This window comes from Eretmochelys imbricata, chromosome 6 (assembly GCF_965152235.1).
Source record: "Eretmochelys imbricata isolate rEreImb1 chromosome 6, rEreImb1.hap1, whole genome shotgun sequence".
Taxonomy (NCBI): domain Eukaryota; kingdom Metazoa; phylum Chordata; order Testudines; family Cheloniidae; genus Eretmochelys; species Eretmochelys imbricata.
Window position 1 is genome coordinate 9,007,354 of NC_135577.1, and position 17,436 is coordinate 9,024,789.

The 17,436-nt window shown below is 46.3% G+C and overlaps 1 protein-coding gene across 1 annotated transcript; it reads right to left on the bottom strand.

The window, feature by feature from the left end:
* Positions 1 to 13,685: 13,685 nt before the first annotated feature.
* On the bottom strand, positions 13,686 to 14,747 carry LOC144266069 (uncharacterized protein F54H12.2-like). Its single transcript, XM_077819215.1, has one exon. It carries the CDS (start codon positions 14,745 to 14,747, stop codon positions 13,686 to 13,688), a length of 1,062 nt encoding a protein of 353 aa, XP_077675341.1.
* Between the last annotated feature and the right edge of the window lie 2,689 nt (positions 14,748 to 17,436).

Below are 17,436 nucleotides of genomic sequence, written 5' to 3' on the forward strand. Positions count from 1 at the left end.
CGCCCCGGGCTAGCGCGGAAGCGAGCGGAGGCTGGAGGGGGCCCGCGCCGCCAGCTCCGGCGACAGGCAGCCTCCGGCTCCCACTTGCGTGCGTGGACAGGGCCTGGACCAAAACAATCCGGAGTGGAATTACAGCCGTACACATGGCTTCGTTATGCAAAGGTCGGTTCCGCTCCGAATGTCCTTGCCTGGAGACACCCCCAGGACCATTGCACACGAACCGCCTCCCATACAATCTTCAGCCAGCGATTCTAATGTAGGGTGACCCTATTTCCCTCTGCTGAAAATGCGGCGACCCCCGGCAGCCCTATCCGAGAAGAAGCTCACCCACACTGAGCTGGTAGATAGAGTGAGAAAGGTCTATGAGAAATCACGCTTTTCCCCATCAGAAAAAGCTCACTCTCAGTGAGGTGGGGTGCAGCAGTCACCCGTAGTGTGGTGATGTACAATGAGAAGGGGGGGGGCGTTGGGGCAGTTTAAAACCCAGGGTCCTGTATACCCTAAAAACAGCATTTATCCTCTTGCAGAGTGATCATTACTTTGGGGTCTTGGATGTGAAGAATGTGTGGGGTAAGATATTTCTGTGACCTTTGCTGCATGACCTGTAACCCTAACAATAGCTAGGTTTGCCACCAGAGCTGCAGACTCTGTCTGAGCACACAGTGAGTTACCCGCCCAAACCTCTGTTACTCAGACACGCTAGGGGCACCCTCCTTACCCGTTCCTAGGGTTCAGGCATAACCTTATATGCTGCGGGTTTGCAGGATCTTTTACCAGTGAAAGAGCCTTACACAGCCATATCCTTATCCTCTTTATTAACAATCAACAAAACCAGAATGCTCACGCTAAGCATACAATGCTCACCACTCCCAATAAAGCAGACAAGTTTTTCCTGCTGGCCTCTCAGGATTCAGTTACTTGGGGACTCCAGGTTCTGCATGGTGTTATTGGCAGGGTGTGGAGGTCTGGCAGCTCTGATCTTGGGGCTGTGTCCTGGAGCAGATTCCAAATAATTACCTTTTGGACCCCAGTTTATATAGCGAAACTTGAATCCTGCTTAGCTGTACCTTAACCAATCATTTTACTAACCACTCCTAACATTGTTGAACAAGATTCTCTAACCAGTCATACCCTCCACCTTCATTGATTTACACCTAGCAAAATTAATTATGTAATAGACAGAAACAGTCAAAGAACCAGACAGATCATACAGATAAACAATAGAGAAGTGGGGACCATAAAGATCAAACAAAGAATGAGGATTTCACAACCACAACTATTGATAAGTGATTTCTTGCCAGACAGAATGCTACCAAACTAAGTTGTCTTTAGCCATCTGAAGATCAGTTGATCTGGTGATGGTGGGTGCTATTAGAACAGGATTGCCTTTTTAACAACCTGATATTACTTTTTTAATGTAATTTAGATGGAATGCGAGGATGTGACTTCCTGCTTCTTAGTCAATGGCTGCTGCTATTCTAATATGGTGCAGACAAAGGCTTTGGGCCTTGCAATGTGGCTACAGGAAAAGGCCTTATCCTTACAAGTGTACAGAGGGTGCTAGAGATGCCGTACTGGCAGGGGGTTCTGCAGGTCCCCATTGTGCTTAGAGACACAGAGGACCTTCGCAACCTGTAGACTCACCTGCCAAGCACCTCCTGCTGGTCATCTTGGGAATTAGCTCTTCAGCCTCAGAGCACCCTCTGCTGGCCAGTGTCTTACCCACCTCAGGCCCCATGTCCCTCCCAGACCCCAGTGCCCCATACCTTGGGGTGCTGCCCCACCGCAGTGCCCTCAGACTCTGGGTCTCCCCTCCCAGGGGAACCCCCCCCCAACCCTCTAAGCCCACCTTGCCCCAGTGGCTACTGCCAGTCATCATCTAGCCCCCTTTCCCTGGGGCAGACTGCAGTCTATAGTGGCTACTCAACATTGGCAAGGGGATAGGACCTGCTGCCTTTGCCTATCCCCAGGCTGCCCCTCTGTAGCCCCAGTACCTTTCATAGGTCTTCCACAAGGCCTGCAGCCTTGGGGTTTACTAGGCTGGAGCTCCCTTTGCCCTTCCCCAGCACTGCTCCACTTTGGGTACCTTGCTCCCAGGAAGTTAGCCCTTCCCACTCCAGGGCTAGAGTGAAGCTCCTTCAGCTTGGGGCCCCACAGCCCTTTTATCAGGGCCAGCTGGGCCCTGATTGAGCTGGCCACACCTGTGTTCAGCTGCTCCCTCAACTGCTCTCACTCCTTTTATCCCAGCCACAGCCCTCTCCAGGGCTGCTTTTAACCCCTGTTCTGCTGGAGTGGGGCAGCTGCTCCACTACACAACCCAAAGCAAAGCCAGTCCAAGATGCTGTGTGACAGCTGTCGGTACTACATGGAAAAAGACCATCCTTGCAAAGGCCGGGACTGTAAGCTGTGTGATGTTCAAGGATCGTAGAAATCCGTTTGCCGCAGAAAAATGCAGAATTTGCATTTTGACAGAGAACCTTTAAATTTGTGGAAAAATAAAAACATATATTCACTAAATGTTACTGAAAGTACCAGTGTCACTTATTCAATGTGCACGACCTCCCTATCCTGCTTGATTTTTGAATACTCTTTACATTTACATCGCTAAACATACTCCAATAAACTTCTTCCAGCATAGAGAGGTTATTCAAGGACATATAGGGGTTCATGTTTTAATGCATCTCAGATTTCACTTCAGCCTCCAGACGTGAGTAAGTAAAGTTATGAAAAGATGCCAAAAACCCTTCCTTAGATATTTTTAAGGTCAGGCTTGACAAAGCCCTGGCTGGGATGATTTAGTTGGGGATTGGTCCTGGTTTGAGCAGGGAGTTGGACTAGATGACCTCCTGAGGTCCCTTTCAACCCTGATATTCTATTCTATAGGGAAACTAAAGTTCAGCGTTTCATTTTAATTGCTGAAAAATGCGGATTTTTATGTTTTTTTATGAGAAATTCTGTAGTTTTTTATCACGGAAAACTAGGATCCCTGGTGATGCTGAAGACTGTGACGATCTAAACTAGCAGTTCTCAACACGCGGGCCTCAGGCGGCCCAATTAGCACATAGCTGCAGTCCAACTGTGTGCTAAAAAAAATGCAAAATTTGCTGCTCTGGTCTGGCACGGGGCAGGGCCGGCTGAGGGGAAGACAGCATCTTGCCTCCTGCACCAGCGCTTCTGCCAGAAGGGGGCTGATGAGTGCCGCAGTGGGGTAGGGGGCAAGAGAGTGGGTCTGTGGGTAAGTTTTTTGGGGGGGCTCTGGGAACTAGGGATTTGCCCCAGGTTTTAGGTGGGCCTCCGCTCCTGACCCCCTTCTTGGGTCCTGGCTGCCAGCCCCACCAGGTGCTAGGCTTCTGGCTGGTGCTGGGGGGTCCCAGCTGCTGCCTGGCCCCGTGGGTCCAGGTCCCCGCTGCTGCCCAGCTCCACTCCTGGCCCCACTCTGGGCAGGGGCACTGGGCATAAGGGACTGTGAATGGTTTTAGGGTGGGGGAACATTGTGGTTCTCAACCTGCGGCCCACAATGATAAACAGGTTGAGAACCACTAGTCAAGACAGACATCTGTGTTTCATGGTCAACAACTCAACATCAGTGCAACCAAGGCATCAGAAAAGTACATTGTGTATGTTGTGCTCAGGGGACCCCTGACCAGATCCCTGGTTACATTTTTGCAAAGCAAGATCTGCTGGTAGTTTACAGGTGTGGAACGTGTGCAGCCCTTGCCAGGCCCTTTCTGGATAAGCTCTTTTGGAACTACACCTTCCTCGCTCCCTGTGGCGAAGGGGATGACAGATACATTATCCTGAGGCAGCTCTTGAAGGAGATGGATGTAGATCTGGTCGCGCACGAAGGCAAAGTCCTGATTGTGAAGGTGCAGGCCTTGGACGTTTGTTTTATTGACTCTTTCCACTTCTTACCTATGAAGCTCAGCCAGCTAATGCAGGCCCTGGGCTTGGCCTGGGACAAAGGGTATTTTCCTCATTCATTTAACACTTTAAAAGTGAAGACTAGGTCGGGGCTATGGCAGACTACAGTGCTGATTGCATGGTGCCTGACAGTTTCTGTGAGAGGGAAGGTGTAGATTTACACAGAGACCATGTCAAGGTGAACCTGGCTAAAAGGCAAATTACAGAATTGTTTCTGAACTGGCTGTGGGGAAAGTTCGGACAGAGATCAAACCTGCCCAACACCACCCTCGTGAGAGAAACAGACCAGCTCCAGGAGTACCTGTTTTCCCCAATATATAAGGTTCCTTCCTGTGAGTTTATCAACAGTGAAACAGCCTGTGTGGGCTTGAAGTACATGGTCCCTTCCAGCCCTGCATTTCTATGATTTCCACTGAAACTTTCCAGAACATTCAGCCTGAGGCAGGCGCCTGGCATGAAGCATTTCAGCCCGAATGGCTCAAGTCTGAAAAAGCCATAAGCAACTGAAGACAGGGTCTTAAAGTGAATGCATCAGGCAACTTTAACTAGGCATCATTCTACCTAGGATGTGTCCCTCTTGTTTACAGCTGTTCAGCAGTAACACCTAGGGGCTGATGTGTGGAGGAGCCGTGTCCCTGCCCTCCACACTAGACCTGGGCAGACTTCCCCGCCACCCACCCAGGAGTGGAAGAGCAGAGTGGGGGCTATGACACATGGACCCCTGCAGGGATCAAACCCCAAACGTGCAGCCCTATATTGTACCTTCCTGTCACAGGCCTGAGGGCTCTGGCTCCTACTCCTTGGCAGTGTGATGGTGGTGGCGGGTTAGAGGGAGACGGGGGAACCTGTTTCAGTCACTGGCAGTTTTAGCTCTTGCCTGAACGGCTCCTAGGAGCTGAAATGCCCCGATTTGGCAAGAGAGACACTGGACCTGAGAGCTCAACCCCTGCTTCTAGCCACAGCCAGCCGGACCCACCCCCACAGGGGCAGCCAGAGCTGGGAGCAGCCCAGCCAGAGCATCCCCCCAGCTGATGGCAGGAAGCAGCCATTTGCCCCCTCCTAGTCTTTGGCAAGCAACTGCCAACACTGGGGCCCAGCAACCCGGCCACAGCTCCCTTCCACCCAGCCCAGGACAAGGAGAACAGGGGCAGAGCCTCAAGAACCCATGAAACATCCCCAGACACCAGCTTCAGGGGAGGTCAGAGCCAGCTGGGAGCAGCACCAAGATCCAGAGCTGTCTAAGGCCAGAAGGCACCATTATGATCACCTAGGAAGTTCTCCTGGCTCCCCCAGCGTTTGCTCCATGCTGCAGCCTCATCAGGCTTAAGCTCTGGTGACCCCTCCTCCCTGCAAATAAAGCTGTGTATATTCAAATATGGAAACTGAAGCATTAAGTCACTTGTGCATAGTCTCCAGCTTTCTGAGCATCCCGCTGGTCTTAGATTGGCAGTGTCCCAGACTCTCATGATTTGTTCGTGAGTTTCACGAAGGTTGGTGTTTTCTTCCTAAAGCCCCAGCTCCCAGAGTCAGGGGATTATGCGAGAACTTCCGCTGTCATTTAAAAAAGAAGGTCCATCCCTAGCCCTCATGCTTGGGAAGAAGAGTCAGAAAATGTAGCCCTCCGCAAAGGCTCAAACCATGGATGGGAAGTAAAGAGATTGCCAAATTTATTATATTTTTTAAATCTCATGATTTGTTAAGCCAGTATCACGGATCTCGTGGGGGCCTGACACATGCTTTTTGTTTGTTGAATTTGGGGCTGGCAATACAAGAATTTGGTGGCCGTGAGAATTTGGAGCTATTGAATTTGGGAGTGGTGGCATTGTGCAGCGTTGGGTGGCTGTGACTTTGGAATTGGTGGCACCATGAATCTGGCGATACAGTACATTTGACCCTGTGAATCTGGGGTTTCTACAGTGTTTAGTTTGTAATGAAAGAGGTGCCGGGGCTCGAGCAATATTTTTTACTTTCATAACTGGCGAGGAGAGGCCAGAGGTGCCGGGTCTATGAACTGCCAAGCCTGGAGGTGCCGGTGCTCATCTCTGGCAAGCCTCGGCACAAATTAAGCACTGAGTTTCTACTTTCATAAATTTTAAGTCCAGAAGGGACAGTAATATAACGTCGATAGCACTCCTCACCATGCGAATTTGGACAGGTTTCCATGCGCCCTTTGGGGCTTATGTCCCGCCCTCCCACGCTGTTTCTGTTGGCGCCGAAGTTTGGCACCGTCGGCCATTTTGAAAAAAAATTGTGTGTGTTTGAATGGGGGAAGTGTTGTGCTTGGATACATTGAGAGAAGTTTAAAGCTTGGGTGAGGTTTATTGAAAAAAGGGGATTGTGTAAGGAGAGCTGTTGTTAAAGGGCAGGTTATTAAAGAAAAGAGAGATTATAGTATGCTAGAAAAGAATAGAAAATGTGATACATTGAGAGCAAAAGGTTGAAAGATTAGAGTGAGAGACGTTTGGGTGAGGTTTATTGAAAAAAGGTGATTGAATAAGGAGAACCGTTGGTAAAGGGCAAGTTATTAAAGAATAGAGTGTTTGTGTTACTGAACACATGCAGAGCGAAACAGCCTACCCCACTGACTGCCGGTAGTGGAAGGATAGCTGTTCTGGGCGGCGCTCCTAGGGAGCTAGCCCCTCCTTTTGGCGGGCCGATCAGCAGTTGTTCTACAGCTAGGTCACAGAATGCACTTGTGGAACCAATCCTGTAGTCCCAAGATTTAGAGAGGATCTCCACCTTACATTAAAAGCTACAAAAACAGGATTAAAAAGGAAATTTAGGAAGCACATGATAAAAAAGGGAATAAAAAAAGCATTAAACAATATTAAAAACTAAGGCAAAACCTGTTTAGTAAGCACATGGCCAAAAACTGGCTAAAAAAACATTAAAAGCTAGGCTTAAAAAGGAAATTTACTAAGCACATGGCCAAAAACTGGCTAACAAACAATAAAACTAGGTTTAAAACGGAAATTTAGTAAGGCAAAGCCTATTTAATAAGCATATGATAAAAAAAGTGACTAACAAAGCATTAAACAATATTAAAAACCTGTTTAGTAAGCACATGGCCAAAAACTGGCTAAAAACATTAAAAGCTATGCTTAAAAAGGAAATTTACTAAGCACATCATAAAAAAGTGAATAAAAAAGCATTCAGTATCAGGGGAGATTAAAAGCAAGAACAGAGGGAAGATAGAGAGCACATGACTGAATCGAAGAGAGAGAGAGATTTTCACCTTGCAAGTCTTTCTGTAAAATGAGGCAGCTGCACATTTTAGAAACTTTCAGCCTTGTTATCCTCACCTTTGGATTGGGCCAATCAGAGGGTTGTTCTACAACGACGTTATAGAGTTTATTTTCCTGAACCAATTTTATAGGCCCAAGATCCCCCCCCCCCTTTTAACAGCCTTATTCTTATCTAAAGAAACAGACCCCCCCCCAGCATTTTTCCCGCCATGTAGTTTTTTAGAAGGGGGTTTTCACAAAAGTTAGAACCATACGCTTTTAGTAACAAACAATTTTAAAAAGTTTTTTCCTAGGTTCTTTTTTTTTTTAGTAAGCCCAATATAAAACAACAGGCTTTTGCAGCTGATAGCTGTGATCAGAAAGAAGAAGGCTGCTGTTTTACCTGCTTTTTAACAGACACAAGTTAGTTACATTAAGTTTTGTAATGGAATAAAGCTCTGCTTTATATTGACTTGAAAAGACACAGCCCTTTATTTACAGGGGTGTTTCAATAAAAGAGAGCAGGCAGAATTACCCCAGGTTTAAAACCCCAGGTTTTTAGTAACAGACAGTTTATATTTCCCTTATTTTGTTAACCCCTGGATCAGAGAGAAGAAGCTTGGTTTTTTTACTTTTTAACAAAGAGAGATGAAAGTCTTGTAAAGGAATAAACCCTCGAAAAGATACACTCCTTTATTTAGTCCCATGGGCATAAGTGTTTTAATAAAAGGTAAGCCTGCAGAAACAGTTCAGGAATTAAAAACACAAAAAAGTTTTAGACTAACATGGTCAGTAAGAACAATGGGAAAAAAGAAGCCATTGTGATCAGAAATAAGAAAGCCCAAGGCCTGCTTTTAAAACAAAATGATACCAAAGACTTGTACTAAAAAGAACAATAACTTTAACTGTAAATAAGCTTACTATATAAAATAAAAACTTTTTAACCATTAAAGCTAAAGCCCAGGATTCCTGGCTTTTATTTCTTTAGAGGCCGCTTGCTCTGCTCTTATTTAAACAAACAGGACCCTGTAACAAATGCTGACCAACACATACCATAAACAATTGAATAAATTGAATTAAAGAATAAAGGCTGTAGCTTTTAAAGACTTTTGGTTACAGATATGTTAATGGGCATATTACCATTTACAGTGTCTTTTTATTAACTGTTTAAAGACACTTACGATAGAAAATAAGAACTTTTTAACCATTAAGGTTTAAAGAAGCTAAAGTTTGTAGCCTCTTTCTTTCCCCGTACTCCCCCCTCCCCATCTTTTTTCCTAGAACAAATGACCCTTACACACCCTGGTTTTAAATGTTAGGGGGCCCCAAGCCCCTTTTTCAACAGGTTTAAACCTATAAATAGGGACAGAAAACTGGACAAGGCTGTTAAAGAAACACCGCTGATACAAGCTTTTGCCATCATGGGAAGCAACAACATGGTAAGAAAAATGACTATGGTGTGTGTTACCCTTGCTTTATACCTGTGTTGTGCTTAGTTAAAAGTTTTTATATATATAAAAGGACAAGGCCTTTTTTCTTGACATACCAGATTCTGCACGAGAAGTTTTAAATTTTGGTAAGCTGCTAACACATTTATGGTTTATTTTTAAAAGAAATGGTTTTAAGGAGTTTAAGTTTTTTTTTAATTTAGAACAAGATGGAAGTCAAAACCAACAGACAGATTTTCCTGAGATTACAGAAGACGGTATGATTTGTTTTTAAATATGTGTTTGAAATAACAGCTATTAAAAATAGTGTACATTTTTTCTAGGGGTTTGCTGTTGTTAGTAAAAAAAAGAAACCACCTTTGCCCAGCCAGCTCCAGGATTTTTGCCACCCCAAGCGGCAAAAAAACCCCAACTTGCCGCCGAACGGGGAATCCTGCCTGCCGAACACAGGCCCGCTGGTGCCTGGAGCCGGCCCTGCCTTTGCCCCAAAGGTTTTACTGTAAAAAGAAAAGGAGGACTTGTGGCACCTTAGAGACTAACAAATTTATTTGAGCATAAGGTCTAAGGTGCCACAAGTCCTCCTGTTCTTTTTGCGGATACAGACTAACACGGCTGCTACTCTGAACCCTGTAAATATGTTTTGCGGGCCGTTGTTGAGAATTTTGGAGCTGTACTACCGCCATGTGGCATAAGAGGGAATAGCGCTTTCATATTTTACATTATATTTAGCGTGACGGGTTGGGTTATGTGAAATGTATATATGTAGGGGATATGTTTGTGGCTGTTAGTAAAAAGAGCATACAGGTTTATGTGCTAAAAACATTTTGTTTATGTGTATTGATAGATTTATCAAGTGTTATCCCTGAAGAAGAAACGTTGAAGGGGACCAAGAAATTTCCCTCTGAATCAGTGACAGCTGGAAGCAAGGGTATTAGACACTTCGATTTGGAGCAGCCCAGCAGATCCAATTCCATTGTTACACAGAACCAACTGTCTTTAAAGAGGGCCAAAAATCTACCACTGAAACAGCAGCAGTTGGGAGCAAGGGGGTTAGACCCCCCCCGATTTTGAACCGCCCTGCACCACCAGGGCCAAAAGATCGACCTCTGCAGCTTCCAGGGACACTGGTTAAGCGATCCAAAGGGATTAAAACCCCTAGTTCTCAACAACCCCAAGCCTTTACAGCCCCAAAGGAACCAGCTTTAAAAAGGGTAAAGGCAAACAATCCTGTAGCAGCCGCTGTGTTGAGGGGTGGGTTTGAGCAGAGTCAAGAGGCCAGCCCCCCCAGCTTCTGGGCAAAGCAGAACCTCTGCTACAAATAAGAACCGCCCCGTAGGCCTTGCAGTATCAGTTGTTGTTTGTAATGAGCTGCTTAGTGTTTGTACGTCTCCTAAGCATTTAATAGATAAAAAGTTTTTGAAGCTAATTCTTGAGGTGTTTCAAAAGCAAAATGCTCCAGAAGAAAGCGTGTTTTTGGACCAAAAGATAACAGAGACCCGTGCACTGCTTGAAAAGTTGGAAAGCATGTTAAAGGGGGAAGGGAGGGTGTGACTAAACCTGAAACCTAAAAACATAAAGAGGGGTTGGAGGAAAAAATAGAAGAGATCTAAAAAATTGAGGAGGCTTTTGGCCAAAAAACTTAAAAAAGCCAGAGTTATTTTAAGAAAACAGTCCCCCAACCAAAGGGAAATAGACATAGACTCCCCGACCCCCTCTTCTGAAGGTCCAGATTCTCCCGCTCCTAATATACCACCTCCAGTGTATTTGGAACATGTAAGACACTGGATAAGACCCTGAAGAGAGTTTAACGCTTATGAATATTTTCAAGAATTTCGTTTCACTAATTTGGACAGAGTAATGGGGTTTACAGAGGCCATGGCGGCCATTGACACCGCTATTCAAAATTTGCTAGATGATATTAATAATCAGGTGGACCCTGAAGATTTTGTAAAGCTAAGCTTAGATGCCCCGGGGCTAAATCACCCTCTCTTTTCTTTACGGAAGCCTTGGGAAGATTAAACACCGTAGATTTTTTAAATAACATCATTACGGTGTTGCAAAGTAATGCTGAGATTGTGGGGTCTGGAACTCTAAGGCTGGTTGTTACGATTATTAGAAACAGAGCTGGTGGAGGTGGGGTTGTAAGACCCTTGAAAACTATCACATACAGTAAAATCATCAGGAAAAAAAGAAAACATTTAATTGATTTAAATAACCAAGGTAACAATCTGTGTTTTGCTGGGTCTTTTATCAGACGAAAAACTTACAGATGCCCAACTATTAGAAGGGGCTGGACATTTCCATCAGGAGTTGGGGTTTTCGGACCAAAAACCGATTAGCTTTATGGACGTGAGCGCTTTTGAAGAGCGCTTAGGCGCGGCTATTACCGTTATGTATCATGAAAATGGAAATTGGTGCTTTTTTTACAACGGCTCGTGTACAACGCCCCAAAACTGTTTTTGTTCTGTTACATGACAAACATTATTATGGCATCCTAAATATTAAAGCCTTTATAGGCGCGCTGTATTTGTGCAGCTGCTGTTACGTCACGTGCAGCCACAAACATCAGCACGCCTGTAAAAATCACTGTCATGTGTGTAATAGCGCTAAGTGGCCACTGAAAAAAAGAGATGCCCCAGCTGTAAGCTATTTTTCAGGTCCGAGGCCTGTTTAGAAAGGCACAGCGCTCTGGCAAAAGATGGTAAAGTTGATTGTAAAAACAGAAGTCTTTGCAATAAGTGTGGCTTCTACGAGGTTAAAAATCACAAGTGTAAAAGCAAAAAATGTCCCCAGTGCTATCAGAAGACCAACAACATAGAGGGTCACGAATGTTCTATGCGTAATATTTGGTCTCCAGAAGAGGGGAAGGATTATGTGTTTTATGATTTTGAATGCATGCAAGAAATGAGGGTACACGTGCCAAAGTCTCAGAGTAACAGCCGTGTTAGTCTGTATTCGCAAAAAGAAAAGGAGTGCTTGTGGCACCTTAGAGACTAACCAATTTATTTGAGCATGAGCTTTCGTGAGCTACAGCTCACTTCAAAGTCTGTTTATGCCTTGCACCTACATAAAGAAACCAGCTGGGAATTTAAGGGTGAAGAATGCGCTAACGAGTTTATTCGAATCTTTGTAGACAAACACTTTAAGGGATACACATTTATCACTCATAACGCTAAAGGTTACGATTGTTATTTTATCCTTAGACAGTTGATTAAAGAAAAAAATGGCCATCAGCCCCGTAACACAAGGGGAGAAACTAATGTGCATAACGGTGGTGGACTTAGTTATCAGATTTACAGATTCTTTAAATTTTCTTTCCATGAAACTTAGCAAGTTACCCAAAGCTATGGGGTTTGAGGAAGTCAAGGGGTACTTTCCACAATTTTTTAACACAGTTGAAAATCAGAACTATGTGGGGCCTATGCCCGGGATAAAATACTTTGGAGTTCGCAAAAAGAAAAGGAGTACTTGTGGCACCTTAGAGACTAACCAATTTATTTGAGCATAAGCTTTCGTGAGCTACAGCTCACTTCATCGGATGCATACTGTGGAAAGTATAGAAGATCTTTTTATATACACACAAAGCATGAAAAAATACCTCTTCCCACCCCACTCTCCTGCTGGTAATAGCTTATCTAAAGTGATCACTCTCCTTACAATGTGTATGATAATCAAGTTGGGCCATTTCCAGCACAAATCCAGGTTTTCTCACCCACCCCTCCCCACCACACACAAACCCACTCTCCTGCTGGTAATAGCTTATCTAAAGTGACCACTCTCCTTACAATGTGTATGATAATCAAGGTGGGCCATTTCCAGCACAAATCCAGGGTTTAACAAGAACGTCTGGGGAGGGGGATAGGAAAAAACAAGGGGAAATAGGTTACCTTGCATAATGACTTAGCCACTCCCAGTCTCTATTCAAGCCTAAGTTAATTGTATCCAATTTGCAAATGAATTCCAATTCAACAGTTTCTCGCTGGAGTCTGAATTTGAAGTTTTTTTGTTGTAATATAGCAACTTTCATGTCTGTAATTGCGTGACCAGAGAGATTGAAGTGTTCTCCGACTGGTTTATGAATGTTATAATTCTTGACATCTGATTTGTGTCCCTTTAAAAGAATAAACCAGTCGGAGAACACTTCAGTCTCTCTGGTCACGCGATTACAGACATGAAAGTTGCTATATTACAACAAAAAAACTTCAAATCCAGACTCCAGCGAGAAACTGTTGAATTGGAATTCATTTGCAAATTGGATACAATTAACTTAGGCTTGAATAGAGACTGGGAGTGGCTAAGTCATTATGCAAGGTAACCTATTTCCCCTTGTTTTTTCCTACCCCCTCCCCCCACCTCCTCAGACGTTCTTGTTAAACCCTGGATTTGTGCTGGAAATGGCCCACCTTGATTATCATACACATTGTAAGGAGAGTGGTCACTTTAGATAAGCTATTACCAGCAGGAGAGTGGGTTTGTGTGTGGGGGGGAGGGGTGGGTGAGAAAACCTGGATTTGTGCTGGAAATGGCCCAACTTGATTATCATACATATTGTAAGGAGAGTGATCACTTTAGATAAGCTATTACCAGCAGGAGAGTGGGGTGGGAGGAGGTATTTTTTCATGCTTTGTGTGTATATAAAAAGATCTTCTACACTTTTCACAGTATGCATCCGATGAAGTGAGCTGTAGCTCACGAAAGCTTATGCTCAAATAAATTGGTTAGTCTCTAAGGTGCCACAAGTACTCCTTTTCTTTTTGCGAATACAGACTAACACGGCTGTTACTCTGAAACCTGATACTTTGGAGTTGAATACATGATGCCTGAAGAAAAAAAGGAATTTCTGAACTGGTACCAACACAATCGCCAGAACAAATTCGATCTCCAGAAAGAACTGCGCTATTATTGTCAAAAAGATGTTGAAATTTTGCAAGAGGCTTGCGACCGGTTCAGAAATGAAGTCATAAAAATGACAGAGAAGCAGATTGTTAAAAGCCCAGGACAGGATGATGAGGAGGTGGTCACTGAGTATATAGACCCCTTTCAGTACCTTACATTAGCCTCGATTTGCATGGCCATGTACCGGTTTAATTTTTTAAAACCGCGAACGATAGCCCTTCTGCCATTCTGCTGTTGCAAACCGAATCTCCGCTCTTAGGTTTCCAGTTGTAATCAGAGAATAATGATCGGCGCACTCCTGGTCCAGGGTCAGATCGAAAGCGTACTGCATATAGCCCTGGGCAAATTCACCATGGTCAATCAAGAGCAAGCGGTCTTTTACATATTTCCCAGTCGCCTGCACCAGCTGCATGTACTCCCTCACACAGTTTCCATTCTCAAAATCGGGTTGTAGGGGTTTCGCCGGCACCTGTTTGCCATCCACATACAAGGCCACAAAATTAATGTTATAGTGTTTAAAGTTAAAAGGGTTTTTTACGTAGCTGCCACTGAAGGCATCGTTATCTATAAAACCGATTACAAGCTGTTTGGGTAACTGTCCCAAAAAGAGGTTTTCCTGGTTACTGACATGACTGCTGGCTGGAATGCTAAAAACCTTTATGCCCACCCTGTCTACCAGGTACTTAGCACTGGCGGTCATTAGAGCTTCAGCATGCCCCAAACGGACCCCCGGGGTCACTTTTACCCCTTTTACAAACAGGGACACTGAAATAATGTGAACTTTATAATTCTGGTCAGCATCCCTGCTCAGGAGGCAAAAGACATCTTTGCTACGCATCAGTTTAATTTTCAAGTCCACGCTGTTCAGCAATCGGTTTTCTTGACAAAACAAATTGCTGTGTAGAGGCCCCAACAGATCCAGCTTCCTGCTGCCTTCCGTTAGTCTGGCCCTGTGCACAAACCCCTCAATAGTCGTGCCGACCAAAGGGGTGCTTTCGTGGGTCCCCGCCGTGTCTTTATGAAACCCTCCTGTCGAAAACTGCGTAGTGAGGGTGTCATGGCTGTAGTTTAAAATCAGCTCTATCAAGGCTCTGTAAGGGTAACCATTGTTGCTCTGACTGATGAGATGGTCACCTAGAGTAACATCCAGCTGGTTAAAAAGGGTGGCAATGGGGTAGTTTGTTAGGGCAATCCTGGCGTCGTCATCAATGTCTGACCTGTCTTCTTTTACCACCTTGCAGCACACGTACAGCAGCATGTTGTTAAGGTCTAAGTAATGATCCCCGGGCCCCGAAATAAAAAATTCTAGAGGGGCATTGACCGTTAAAGCAGCCAAAGGTGGCACCTCTACATAAAAGCTATTCTTGATACTGGTTTGTGTGGGAGCTATTAGAAATAAATCCAGTTCCTATTTGGTGCATTCGTCAGAGCCACAATGAATAAAAGCCATTTTAAAATATATCCCTTTTACCATGGGCGACGCGCCGCTTCCTCTTCTTAGGGCAGCTTTTAGGTTTATGGCTAACACGTCTTTAGACAGCTTTTTTTTTAAAGGGCCTAGGAGGCCCTTTCAACGGCTGGCGCAATGCTGGTCTTTTTCTCCTCATCTCCACTAAACCGGAACCTTCCTGTGGTGCGTGCGCTCCTATTTTGTTTATAACGGCGCTTGACACGTGGTTCACTATGTCTCTGGTTATATTTTTTGAGGCTGTTTTCATGTGGGGTTTAATCATTTCAAATCCCCTTCTCAAAAGCGGCATGGCTTTTCTAAAAAGACTGTGAAATATCCCTCCTAAACCGGCCCTGTACATAACAGGTAATCCTTGAAATCCCAGTGAGGCATAACCAGCCTGGGCCTTGTAGTAATTCCTATACAAAATGGGGTCCCCGTAGTTTTTTATTGTCACCATTCTTCAACTTTCCTGGGGCGCAAATGCAGTTTAACAATCACCTTCGCAAAACTAAATGAAACAGGTTTATTCTGATCCATCTTTATTTCAATAGTAATGGTACCAAATAATGAAATTACAGCAGAGAGTGCTGGGAACGCTCCCACGTCACACAGGGGAAGAAAGTAAGCATTAATGCCCCAAGCTCTAACCCACTTTCATCCTCACACACACACACACGACCCAGACTGGCCAAGTCTGGGTGTAACATCAGAAGAAGAAGAAGAAAGGTGTGGGAGATGGATGGGAGTGCTGTCCTGGGCACAGGCCATCCAAGGATCTGCTGTGCTCTCCCAGTTACTCCAGTTCTCAAGAGGGTTTTAAGTCCTGGCTCCTCGGGGGGTGGGGGGCGGTGTTCTCTGCTCCTGGTGCCCTCTGTGCCAGTCCAAGCCGGCTGTTCGTGGGCTCTTCAGCTTCCCAAAACACCTTGGCTTCAGGGACGCAAGGCTTGGCTCCGTCTTGCCAGCGTTTTCCATCTCTGCCGTCTTAGACTTTGTTTTCTTCTGTGCTGGCCTTGCTGTCTTGCAGATCTGTGCAGTTGGAATCTTCGTTCCCACGGCTGCTCGAGCACCTGCAAGCCCCTGTCTTTCTAGGCCGTCAGCCAAGTCTTGGCTGTGAACAGTATCCTTAGGCGGGGGCCAGCATCTTTATCTTCGCACTGAGCTAGTGCTCCAGGCTTGAGTTAACTCGTTCTCTGCTCTCTTTTTCCTCTCCCCCCCTCGGCCTCTCGTGATCTACAAAGGAAACTTCCACTCCCCACTCGCACACCTTTGACCCTCCCCAAAATGCTTTGCGATGCTTGCAACAGCGTTAGCAATATACATTGCTGATCTGCCTTCCCAGGGGACTCCCCGAGGGAGGGGGCCATTGGGTTGTGACACTAGCGGCCAGTTGGGGTGTGTGGGCCACCACCCAGGGGGTGGTGGCGGCGGCCAGGTAGGGGGACCTGGGCCCTCCCTGCTCCATCGGGTCCCAGCCCTGAGCCCTGTCAGGGTATGTCTACGCTTACTGTGGATGCTGCAGCGATCGAGCCACCGGGGGTCGATTTAGTGGGTCTACCCACAAAATCGACTGCAGACCGCCCTCCTGTCAACTTCAGTACTCCATTGGAAAGAGAAGCGTAAGGTAAGTTGATGGGAGAGTTTCTCCCGTTGACCCAGCGCGGTGTAGACACTGCAATAAGTCGACCTAAGCTACATCGACTCCACCTACGTTATCCACGTAGCTGAAGTTGCGTAACGTAGGTTGACTTAACTCTGCGGAGCAGACCTGCCCTTAGTGTTGAGTGTGTCCGCCACTGGGTCAGCAGGGATCCGCCAGCAAACGTAGTCCATCATCAGGACAATGGCTAGTCCCCCACGCCCTGGGCTACTTCCTACTATGTTACTCCTGGTGGTGGTGTGTACGTCTTTGGGGTCTCCAGGTTCCTCAGCTGGTGCAACTCCCTGTAGCTCAGACCTCCCTGGGGCATCCACAGGTAGCTGGGCATCTGCTAGGGTCTCAGCGCCTCTGACTTCTGCAGTCCAGGGCTCCCGTGGTTCCTGTGCCGGAGCCGGCAAGGCGCATCCTTCCTCTCTGGTGGTGAGCTGCGCCCTCTTACACTGGTGCTCATAGGCGCCGACTCTGTGGGTGCTGCGGGGCTGGAGCACCCATGGGGAAAAATTAGTGGGTGCTCCGCACCCACCGGCAGCCAAGCTCCCTGCGCCCCCACCCCCTCCTCGCCTCCTCCTCCCCCGAGCGATCTGCGTCCCCGCTCCTCCCCCTCCCAGCGATTCCCACCCACCGCCTAACAGCTGTTTGGCGGCGCTTAGGACTTTCTGGGAGGGAGGGTGAAGAGTGGGGACCCAGTGCGCTCTGGGGAGGAGGTGGTAAAGAGGCGGGGCAGAGGCGGGGACTTGGGGGAAGGGGGTGGAATTGGGGTGTGGTGGGGCGGAGCCGGGGGGGGGTGTCGAGCCCCGTGGGGCAGAGGGGAAGAGGCCTAGCTACACCTGAACCATG

Excerpts from the sequence above, each read along its gene's own strand:
- LOC144266069 (XM_077819215.1), bottom strand. The coding sequence starts at position 14,747 with ATGCTGCTGTACGTGTGCTGCAAGGTGGTAAAAGAAGACAGGTCAGAC.